The 11,469-nt window shown below is 43.1% G+C and overlaps 2 protein-coding genes, 1 non-coding gene and 1 pseudogene across 7 annotated transcripts in view; 2 read left to right on the plus strand and 2 right to left on the minus strand.

The window, feature by feature from the left end:
- atxn7l1 (ataxin 7-like 1) overlaps nucleotides 1-2,146 on the minus strand; it is a 15,726-nt gene extending 13,580 nt beyond the window's left edge. Inside the window, exons 1-2 of one of the 5 annotated variants that reach the window (XM_042078486.1) lie at nucleotides 2,004-2,146; nucleotides 1,456-1,527 (exon numbers count right to left, since the gene is read on the minus strand). In XM_042078486.1, the coding sequence (XP_041934420.1) occupies nucleotides 1,456-1,527; nucleotides 2,004-2,100 (169 nt within the window). In that variant the 5' untranslated portion in view covers nucleotides 2,101-2,146. Of the gene's footprint in view, nucleotides 1-1,455; nucleotides 1,528-2,003 lie in introns of those variants that run through there. The other 4 variants (XM_042078487.1, XM_042078490.1, XM_042078489.1 and 1 more) reach the window with 4 other exon arrangements.
- Nucleotides 2,147-3,007: 861 nt separating this feature from the next.
- On the minus strand, nucleotides 3,008-6,655 carry sypl1 (synaptophysin-like 1). The gene is made up of 5 exons (XM_042079405.1): nucleotides 6,427-6,655; nucleotides 5,153-5,271; nucleotides 4,787-4,991; nucleotides 4,376-4,567; nucleotides 3,008-4,057 (listed from the first exon to the last, which is right to left on the minus strand). Exons 1-5 carry the CDS (start codon nucleotides 6,496-6,498, stop codon nucleotides 3,920-3,922), a joined length of 726 nt encoding a protein of 241 aa, XP_041935339.1. The 5' UTR covers nucleotides 6,499-6,655; the 3' UTR covers nucleotides 3,008-3,919.
- A 1,316-nt stretch (nucleotides 6,656-7,971) lies between these two features.
- On the plus strand, nucleotides 7,972-8,119 carry LOC121697966 (annotated as a pseudogene).
- Nucleotides 8,089-8,160, plus strand: trnaa-ugc. Its single transcript has one exon. It is a non-coding gene; the product is annotated as a tRNA-Ala (tRNA).
- Nucleotides 8,161-11,469: the final 3,309 nt, after the last annotated feature.

Below are 11,469 nucleotides of genomic sequence, written 5' to 3' on the forward strand. Positions count from 1 at the left end.
ACAACATTTCGTTGTTATCCTGTAACAATGACAAATACAAACTGAACTGAACTGAAAAACAAAAGTCTACTATGAGGAAAAGCCCTTTTTAATGCCCTGCCTGTGCTTAGAAAACAAGCGGGCAAAAAGGCAAGGTAAACATTAACATATAGCCTATGATGCCGTGAATGATAGGCTTACGTTAAGAGATACCAATTTTCAGTTATGACTCTGCCTTTGCAGTATGCTACCAGTTTCCAGGGAGACTGCATAGATTCCTGACATTCTTCATTTCACTTCACAAGTCATAGGCCAAGTTATCAGTTATGTCTTAATATAAGACATAATTTTTATATCTTAATCAGTCGCACTGGGTGGTGGCAGGATCCTATAGGCCCACCTCCTTGTTTACCAGAGTGGCTCCACCAATCACTGCAGCATTTCAGAAGATCCTAAACCTACCTAAATTCAACATTGCAAAACAAATTTTCACCACTGATGGGAATCACGATTCACACTGACTTACAAAACAACTGTGACTGCACTTTCAAAAAGCACTACAGCAATTTCCTCCATTTCTGCCAAGACAAATACAAATGAGAGTGAACAGCTTAATGCCGCAACAGCTTGCCAAATGGGGCTTTGTGCCAGGGCTGAACTACTAAAACAATCTTTCCTTTCGTGAATGAATGCATTTTAAACACTGTCTGGCCTGGTGAGTCGATTTTTCATTATTTGATGGCTTCATGATGAATCATCAATGAAAGAAGCTGACTGCAGACTGATAAAATCTATCCACGTCTCAATGGGAGGTATTCCAGCGCGGCGTAATCAAAGACTAAGATTATCGTGATCTGTCAAGGTGTGAGTCAACAACAGACAACAGTTAAAATGCGATCATGAGAGTACGAGTACGAGTCACTTGATCTGGCGTCATCACCACACATTTCACATTCGCTTTTCACCTTCGCCACAATGGGTTAGGGTCAGCAGACGCCTGTTTCACAGAATTTTTACAGAATTTCCCCAGGCTCAAGATAATGGCAATGATTCAATAGAACACTGATCTGAAAATGAGGAAATTTCAGGTCTGTGGATCTTCCACACTCACGAGAATTAAAACCCCACCACAGGTGGTTGGAGATGTGTGCATGCAAACACACACCTACTGTATGCACCTGCCAAGTCCATAGCATCCCTTCAATGTCAAAACAATGGACAGTACATAGACACAGCAGAACGATCAAGAGTGCAACTGAATAAGTGCTGCAGTTTTGACACTTAGCTGATTGAAATGCAATTAGAACCCAACTGCAATGCTGTCGATCCAAACTAATATAGTTGGCACCCAAAAAGTTTCAACAAGCAAGTACGACAATTGTTGGAATCACTTGCGTACTTAAACACACACTTGCACACATGGATTGCATTAAATGTCAACAGTACATTAGGCATAGCCTACTCTACGGATCTTACCTTCTCTGTTCAGTTTCATCACTTCCTTTCTGTTCAAAAAATGTTTCCCTTGATTTTCAGCAATGAGTGCGCCTGCACAAAACGAGAAATCTTATTTGCAAACAAACAACTGGTGGGATAAAAACGCTGTGTTTCAGCGGTAGCCCTTACCCAACATAGGCGTGCGGTTCACCATGCGCCCAAACAGTAAGTCAACACTATCAGCAGGGTGGCTTGCAAACGTGAAAATACAACTAGTAGTAGCTAGGTGGCTGTCTAAATCCAGCGAGGCACAAACGGCAAACACTAAACTTGTACACTTAGTGACATATGGCTCAAAGTACACTAAAATGAAAACCAATACATCGGTCGGGATAGAACTGTCACTTTGCACCAGCGACAGAATATTTTTGCTCATCTCGCTGGATGTTTGCATATGTTGTTTATTTCTGCTCAGAGAGATGCATGGAGGACACAGTCAGCTCAATCTCAGTTGAAAAACGACTCTGTCGATAACAAGTGCAAAACATGAATTAAACAGTGAAAACAGAATCTCAGTGAGAACTTACTGTCGGTGTAAAGTGATTCAGCTGCGTCGGTAAAGATAGACCACGGTTTGCACAGGAACGTATCCAGACTTGGTAGTTGGCGATCCAATGTCGCCATTGCTCTTCCTTCTTGTTGCTTGCTTTTTCCTTTCCTTCGCAGCCAGCAAAACGAGACTGGCGAAGCGTCTGACGTCACATTCGACAAATTCCGTCTCTGCTCGTAGCATGGCGACAGAGAGGTGAAAGGTTGAAGGGGAGTGTGTGCCGAAGTTCAAAAGTTCAAGCTGTAAGTCTACGATTTTTCTTCGTGTTTTATTAAATAGATTCATGATTTCCCTACGTAGCCTACAGGCTTGCCCTACGGAGATGACTCACTCCGAAAGGCCTAGCCTACCGTTAACCCTGATGATATTATGCATTAGGCCTACGTAACTTCGTGGCACCATGATTGCTTTCCTTGATGTAGCTTGTTAAAATGTGTGATTGTTATCAGATGAATCATGTACATGGTGTTAATTAGTGAGCCAAATGCATCTGTTTTTGTTTATTTCATGATGTGACGGTGTTTCAACAACATTTTAAACCGAGATGTGTAGCCTACAGCTGTTGGTGTGTGATGTTCTCTTTATGACCACTAGATGTCACTGGCTATCAAGTAACTCCATCCGGCTCTGAGTAACTCCAGAGCACAGTGAGCAACTTTCAATCTGCTAGGACTAGGTTTCTGTGCTGATAGTACCCTATGTTCAAATACTCTATTTAAGGCCTACATAGCTAATTAAAGGCTTTGATATCAATATTCAAAGTAAACCATAGATGTCTGATGACATAAGAGACTCAAAATACAGAGGTCTTCCTTTTCAACTGCAATCACAACCCTCAAGGGTTTCGTTAAATAATGTAGCATTTGTTCCCCAGACAAAAACCAACAGTGAAGTCACAGGATGACCAAGAACACAAAAGCTGTATTATGTCAAAGGGACTTCAGGATTTATTTGGATAACATCTCCCAATGACAGACACTGTTTCAGGGAAAGGAGGAAGATCTTTATTGTTTTCCTTGGGGACGGTCTTTATTTAAAAATAACTGCATAAAATATAATAACTCTTGAAAGGATTTCTGTCAAGACAAAATAAAATAGCCCTATGCTAGGATCCATAGACACAATGAACTGTGTCTCTAACAGCATATTATGTTCAATATTCAGCTTTGGACTTGGAATGAAACATCTTTGCATTGTCAAAAATTACTCCTTTCACACAACAAAACCAATCAATACCAAACAAAGTAAAAAAAATAAAAAATAAACAAAAAACCTCATGATAAAGCTTGTAACATGCACATTTTGAGGTGTAAATTCTTCCTTCAGGCATTAACATTCAGCATATTCAAACATATGGTAAAATTAGTGCACAACACACAATACAAAAAAAAAAAAAATCAACCGTCATAAGAGCTAATGCATACAAAATCAAGGACGTTTCTCATTCATTTGAAAAATAATAATTATAAAACAGTACCAGGCTTAAGGAGCCTCAGAGAGGGTCACAAACAAGAGGAAAGCTTTGGATCAGGCACATCTGTATATAAAGCTTCAGGGACATATCATGGAATAAGCAAGTGTACAAGAAATCAAATTTAAAGCAAAGCTGTTCTGGCTCTGTTTGCACCGATAAGTGCTTTGCTTAGGTAAATACACAAACACATTCTCAAAAAAAGAACACTTTTAGTGATTAAAGAGCAAAAGCAGGTAATACGTCCCGGTATATAGACTACTTCAGGGTGGCATCAGGCAGACAGCTAAAGTAGGGGTGAGCTGAAAAGGAAGAAAGAAAAGGACAAGAGAAAAACGAGAGGTTTCGCTTCTCTGGCGACAGCAGGAGAGGCCATGGCTGCTGGCCTGAGAGAGGGCCCTGTTTAGGGGTGGGTTCGCAGTTTAAATTGGGGCAGGGGCTGGGGCCGACCTGCGGCCTGATACTTGCTGTGCAGCAGCCTTTTGGGAGTGCCACTGTGTCTCCTTGTACACAAACCAAGCATTGCCAAGCCACACAATCACGTTCAGGAAGCCAAAAACCTGCAGCAAAAGTTATACAACAACCATTTCAAACATATCAATCGCCAGCAATTAAAGATATGCCATGGAAATTAAAATTTACGTTTCATGGATTTGCTCTGCTTCAAGTCACTGCAACTACCTTTAGACGTCTGAAAATTGTTTATAATATTTTCTAAATATACAACTCCTGTGGTGTTACTTTCACAGCAGCCATCAAAGGAGTGCAAATAATCAAATCTGCATTCCATCAAACTTCCATCGCGGAACGTCGGTACTTCCTGTTTGTTCATGACATAAAAGGCTTGAGGGTAAGGAGGGGGGGCAGACCCAACTTACCACGGAAATGTCCAGGCTGCGCATGTTGGCCATCTCGCTGACCTCACAGTGCACATCTGGCATGGTACACAGACTCAGGGTGGACTTGATGCCTGCAGGGCCTGTGGCGTCTTTGACCACCTGCAGGCCCCTGGCCCAGGCTGAGGAGCACACCAGCCACAGGAAGGCGAAGGCGGCGGTCACCACAAAGTCCTGCAGAGGAGCGTGTGGGAAGATGGCAAGAGACAAAGAGAGAGAGAGAAAGAGAGAGAGGCAAAGGGGGCACGATGGAGAGAGAGGGGGAGAGAGAAAGAGTAAGAGAAAGAGAGAGGGGGGTGAAAATGCTTGCCAGTCATAGATCATCCACAGGAATCTGGGATTGCATAGTTGGTTGCACTCCAGACAGACAGATCCTTCACTTGTTGCACTCACCAGCATGGGCCCAAAGTTGGAGTCCTTGTAGACGTGCATGTAGCCCAGATAGACTAGAAGAGCCAACATGCAGTAAAGGAAGGCCATCACAGCGACTCCCACAAAGAACTCCACGGAGGATGCAGAGTCCCCCATCAAGTGGGTCTCTCCCACTGTGCGGTTGCATAGTGTGGTGTTGCCCTCCACAAGAACCTCCTGGTTTAACCTGTGGTTATACAGGACAGAAGAGAAGCCATTTAACATGGCAAATAAACTGCCATCAACTTGTGGCATTAGTAAACAAGCACACACCCAAAAGGTGATGAGCATCAACATGATTCAGTCAATTTTTCCATGGATCAATTAGCGAAAAGGGAAGGCACTCACCTGAAAGGATAAGAGAAAGCCGCTGTTAATGTCTGGTTTGCTCCTTCAGTGCAGTTCAGGGAGATGACATTTCTGCCAGAATAGCCACCACAACTTCCAAAGGCAAAAACAGCTGTGAACTACGGAAAATATTGAGATTGATTTCAAAGTTAAACACTTCACGTTAATGATAGAGTGTGCAGTTGTGTGTATGAGTGCGTGTGCGTGCATGGGAAGTATTTTGGCTGCTGGCCTTCTTCTTCAGTGTGGGCTACCGGACTGTATCGGACCATTCTCTGTCCAAACTTGGATACAGCACTGAGAGAATCAATGAAAATATCCCTCCTCTAACAGAGCTGTGCAGCCTTAACTGTGCACCATTTGGGAACTGGTCTATTCCCTGGCCCTGACTGGTCCGTTCCTCCTGCTGTGCACTCTATAGACTTTTCCCTCATTACAGCTCTGAGCCACTGTCCAGATGTTTAGGTTTACAACATTTCACATCCTGTTTTTGGTCCTCAGTCTTGACGTCGGTGTCGAAGTTTTATTAATTAACATAGGGGGTTCTAAAGCATGATTCATCTCAGGTCAGATGAGCATGAGTTGCACATTTGTATCCTTTCTCATGGGCGAGAACTCTGAGTCGGTAATTCAGTTTTCTTCCGCACAAAGTATGTCTTTGAGTGTGGATGATGCGAGTGAACTTAATTAACGCCTGCCTTATATCTCATCGTTTCAAGAATACAAAACACAGACTACAAAGTAGGCCAACGATGTTTAAAATTATTTTAACACGCAAACCTCTGAATAGTTTGCTGAATGGAATGTAAAATGGTTTTCGTCTAGTGGAAAGGAAAACAGTAGAGAACTGAAATGAAGGATTAACACAGGCTACACGTTAAACATTTACAAAATAGCTGAATTATTACGGCGAAATGAATATGTAACAAGCATGATCCCCTTGAAGAGCAAGACAGTCGACATAAAAAGGCTATTGAGTTAGGCTAATTCTTGAAGCATTACTCGAATCTAAGACTTCCAACTGAAATAAAATGATGAGATGGCAAAACAGAAAATTCAGACAAGGATTTTTGAAGAGCGAGCAATTTTCCCCAGTGAGTTTGCAACTTACCAACTAACGTTGTTAGTTCAAGCTTTAGCAGCCGAATGCATAATATACAATTACTTTTCATCTAGGTAAAGGCCGTATCCTCGAACTATAGTTGAAATCCCTCTGCTTTAAAAGTAAAAAAGCGGATTACATAGACGGAATTCGGTGCGTTTGCTTAACTTACCCATTCCAGCACCCGTATGAAACCCAGCGGTTCCTTTAGTGGAGCGAAGTTAAGTCTAAATCCTGGCATCATTTGCAAAGGCGCCACAGAAATGTTCGAAAATCAAAACTAATTTGTAGAAAGGATGTTATAAGAAGTTATAGGAGCAATTTTCAAGTTTAAAAGAGTGACGTGGTTCTTTCGCCCTCTCCCTTGGTGAAGATGCGGCCCCTCCTACGCATAAAAAGTGTGCAGGACGAGGGCGCAAGAGATTTCCAGATACATTAACCGCAACTGGGCAGAGGTTTAACATCCAAGCGTGTGTTTTTGGCTTTGTCAGTCAGAGGTGTTCTGCGTGTAACAAAACAGTAAAAAAAATTAATGAGAACTGTCAATTTCTAACATTAATTTATCAAATGTTAGTGTTGGTCTGTCATCTCTTACACGTAAGCTATACCAGCATATCTAGCCTACATCACTAATTGAATGATTGCAAGGCAGTGGAGCAGTTAAAATGGATGAAGGCAACCGAAAAACAGGAAGTATTTGGCTTTTGAAGATGCCAGGAGGAACCCATCGAATTAAGGTAGAACCTTGAAAATCTGTCCTGCAATTGAGACTTCCTGTCTGGTCGTTGTGTAGCGCATGAGGTAAGAGGGTGTTCAGCACATCTATTAGCCTTTATAGCTTGTAGGCCTAGGCTACGTGCCTTTTTTTAGTTGCCTGCACCACACAGACAGCTCAGACTTGATAATCAGATCAAATGTTTCTCACAAATGTCTTGCCTCACAAGGAAGCAGTCCTGCAGGGGCGGTACAAACCACTGGAATGCGTGTATGTTTCTGTGTGTGAGAGAGATAGAGTGTGTGTGTGAGAGAGAGAGAGAAAGAGAGAGAGAGACCATATGGTGTTTTTGGATTTATCAGACAGGTAAATTATTAATCTCAAGGTCATTGCAACCATATGCATTTCAACAATGGGTCAGCAATAACTAATGTAGCCTAACACAAAGTATATGAGGCATTACAGAGTACTAGTGTTTAAGGACAAAACTTTAGTCTGGGCAGGGATGGATTACTGCACGGGCCTACCGGGCCCAGGCCCAGGGGCTCAGGGGGCCCTGAAGCCCAAGCCATTGCATGGAATCATTGCCTCAATATCAACAAATCAGGATATAGGCTATGAATCTGATTGAATTTAGTATTGGCCATCCCCAAAATGCACCAGAATACAGGAAATCACATCAAACGAATAAAAAAAATTCTGGGGGAAGACCCCCAAACCCCCCCTCCCACATATGCAACAATTAGTGGAGGGCCCTTGGCCCAGGGGCCTGAAAGTTCATAATCCACCCATGAGTCTGGGCTAGGAGTTATTAAAACTAACTGATTTCCAATGAATGTCGACTGATGCATAACACCAAACCACACTACATGTGAACCAGGTGATGAAACGGAGAATGGTAATACCATGCGAGTGGCAGTCCCAATCAGTCGGGAGAAGAAAGTGAGGTCCTCTTTAGGAGTGCAGTTTATAGGAATCACAAAACAATGTATCTTTCTTATCATACTTACCTGGCAGGGGAGATACCATGATCAAGAAGGTGGTTCACCTTTGGCGAGGCTCTGCCATTGCACTTCGGCGGTAGCTGACCTGTGAATGTGGGAATCTCGACTGCTTGAAGGGGATGTAGCTCAGTGGTAGAGCGCATGCTTTGCATGTATGAGGCCCTGGGTTCAATCCCCGGCATCTCCACCTTTGGGGGCAGCCGTGGCCTACTGGTTAGCACTTTGGACTTGTGACCAGAGGGTTGCCGGTTCGAACCCCGACCACTAGGCACGGCTAAAGTGCCCTTGAGCACGGCACCTAACCCCTCACTGCTCCCCGAGCGCCGCTGTTGTTGCAGGCAGTTTACTGTGCCGTTATTAGTGTGTGCTTCACCTCACTGTGTGTTCACTGTGTGCTGAGTGTGTTTCACTAATTCACGGATTGGGATAAATGCAGAGACCAATGCAGAGACTCATTTGATTCCCTCACGGGATCAAATGAGTATATATACTTATACTTATACTTCTCATGTATACTTTTAACAGAAACCAGTTCCTAACCAAATTAACAGGCGTTATGGAATAAGAAACAGGTGAGTGAGGATAGTGTGGCAGAAGATGCAGTGAAGGTATAGGCAATTAACCTGACCCTAGCCAGATGAATTTCGCTCCGCCTAGCTCCACTCATCCATCTGGAACCGATCCATTGAAGTGTTGCTTCAGAAGGCTGGGCCTAATCAAAAAATGCTTGTATATGATTGAATAAGCCACTTGTCCGTCATCTATTGACGTGCTACTTCAACCACTCACATCGAAGCCAACCTGTGACGCTGATACCAGTCTCACAGTCGCTTCTACGCTATGTCACCTCTATGAAACTCCCGCCCTGCGTCCTGATTGGCTGTACCATAAAATCGGTTGCAGAAATCACTCTCAATGGAAGAGGTCCCAGATGGATGTGAGTGAAGCTAGGCGGAGCTAAGCGGAACGAAATTCATCTGGCTAGGGTCAGGTTAATAGGCAATGCCCATCCTGAATGGACGCCTCAAGTATGGAATTGCAGCAGATAGGGAGATCTTTGTTTATAAATGTTTTTTGGGCTTTTTCACATCATTATGATAGGATAGTGAAGACTGACAGGAAATGGGTCCTCCCGGGCACTTGGACCCTTGGTAATGGTATAGGCGCTGTATAAGGGCATTATAAGAGCAGAATAGATATGCAGTAAGAACAGTGTATGAACAACATGTACAGATATGTGCAGTGTAGTATCAGTAACATTGTAAGAGTAAACATAATATAGATATATGCAGTGTATTTACAATAATATCATAAAAAAACAGAATAAATATGGATATTCCGTATGAACTGTATAGACAGATATGTACAGTATGTACAGATATGTGAAGTGTAACAGTAACATTATAGGAGTAGTAAAAAATAAGATCAGGATAAAGAGCAGTAGAATATGGCTATATATAAGTGTAATTACAGTATGTATTTTTTTTTATAAATAAATAGAATATATGGATGGGATAGGGTAGTGCAATTGTCTGGGGAGAGGGGGCTGTTGAGGGGCAGAATGTTGCCATGGTCGTGGACACCACAACAGGCACAGGCAAGGATGCAGTGGGGGGGCTTAGTTGGTTGGTTGTCACCAGGGTGCAGTGCTAGAGTTCAGTAGGGTGACAGCCGCAGGGAAGAAGCTTCCTCTGAACCTGCTGGTTCGGGAGAGACCTGCGACACCTCCTGGAAAACAGTCTTTCATGATGCTGCTTGCCTTACGTAAGCATCGCCCGCCCTGGATGGCCTCAACATAAGGGAGTAAGGAAACGATGATGCGTTGGGCAGTTTTCACTACCCTCTGCAGTGCTTTCTGGTCGGGGGCGGGGGCGATGGTACAGCGGTAGAAGTTCACCAGGATCTGAGGAGATAGGTGGACCTTCTTTAGTCTTCTCAGAAAGAAGAGACGCTGGTGAGCCTTCTTGATCAGGGTAGAGGTGTTGAGGGTCCAAGAGAGGTCCTCATAGCTGTAAACACCCAGAAACTTGAAGCTGGTGACACGCTCCATCTCAGTCCCGTTGATGAGGATGGGTGTGTGTGTGCTAGCTTTTGACTTCCTGAAGTCCGCTATGAGCTCTTTGGTCTTATTAGTGATGAGAGCCAGGTTGTTCTCGGTGCACCACGATGTTAGGTGCTGGACCTCCTCCCTGTAGGCTGGTCTCATCATTGTTGCTGATGAGACCAATCACCGTTGTGTCGTCTGCAAACTTGACAATGGTGTTAGAGCCATACAGGTGTACATATTTCTATTTAATTTATATTACTGTAAACCACCTTTTAGTGTCTACACTGCACTATATATCTTGTCCTGTCTATACTTTGTATACAATGATTGCACTTTTCTGCTTTTTTGTACTTCCGGTTATGTGAAATGCAAACTGCATTTCGATGTCTTTGTACTTGTACTTGACAATAAAGTTGAATCTAATCTAATCTAATCAGACTTGCCATTAAATGAGATCATTTCCCTTTTTTTGGACTTCTTAATGACTTTCTCCCACTCCCATGCAGGGTGTGAGTTACCAAGTTTTCAACCTTGTCTTTGTTATTATTTGGCAAGTTTCATAACCCTTTTAACTTGTTTCTGCAGTTCCCTGAAGTAAGGTAACATGTCAAGATGTTTACACACATCTTATCTAGCTTTCAGATTTCAGGGAGGTTCTGGGTTGGCAGCAGGATGAAAGATTATTCCACCTGAACAATAAAAGGTTATAAAACCTGTGTAGGGAGAGGATACCAGCACAGTAAGGGAAGGAGTGGGAATACACAGGATGAAAGAGTTGGAAGGGTAGGAAGTAACAGAAGTGAATATCAGAAGGAACCACATCTGAACCACAGAATATTTTGAAATAAGATAAGGTTGTAGCCTGGCGAGCCAGACCCACATTAAAATGTAGGGTCTGGACACTCACCGTTCGCAGTGCTCAGTCCGCGGGGCGGGGTAATCAGTTGTCTTTCAAATTCCCTCTGCACGCAATAGGATGCAATAGGATATTTGTTTTCAAGTAGCAGGGAATTCAAGCCAAACCGTTGCAACTCTGCCATCAATCATTATGTTAAGCCCACCAAACGACTCTATACACGATTTCAATGACCTGATTAAGTTTCGATTTCTGGAGCTCACAAGCCAACGGAGAGTTGCTAGACTAGCCCTGGCAGCAAATATAATTGGCTGCCGCTAGGGGCGCGTCTAGATTTCTAGGCTAATAAGGTTGTGCACTGCAAAGCAAAAGGAAAACTTTAAGACCTATTTCCAAACGTAGTAGGCTAAGGTAGACAACCTATACCTAATTTTCAAACCCAACCCCACAAACTGCATAAATAGCTCAAAATGATGTGTTTGTGTGAGTGCATAGGGACCATTTACAAAGTGCAACACCGAAAAGAGATGGGCAACTGCAGTGTTTTATCTGTAAATTACTTAGTCAATTGTGTTTTAACAAAGTTTGACCTC

This window comes from Alosa sapidissima, chromosome 22 (genome assembly GCF_018492685.1).
Source record: "Alosa sapidissima isolate fAloSap1 chromosome 22, fAloSap1.pri, whole genome shotgun sequence".
NCBI classification, from domain to species: domain Eukaryota; kingdom Metazoa; phylum Chordata; class Actinopteri; order Clupeiformes; family Clupeidae; genus Alosa; species Alosa sapidissima.

Coding starts and splice junctions, on each gene's coding strand:
- sypl1 (XM_042079405.1), bottom strand. CDS start 6,498: ATGATGCCAGGATTTAGACTTAACTTCGCTCCACTAAAGGAACCGCTG. Junction 4,568..4,786: donor CCAACTTTGGGCCCATGCTG/GTGAGTGCAACA, acceptor GCTCCTCTGCAG/GACTTTGTGGTGACCGCCGC. Junction 4,058..4,375: donor GCAGCCTGGACATTTCCGTG/GTAAGTTGGGTC, acceptor CTTTTGCTGCAG/GTTTTTGGCTTCCTGAACGT.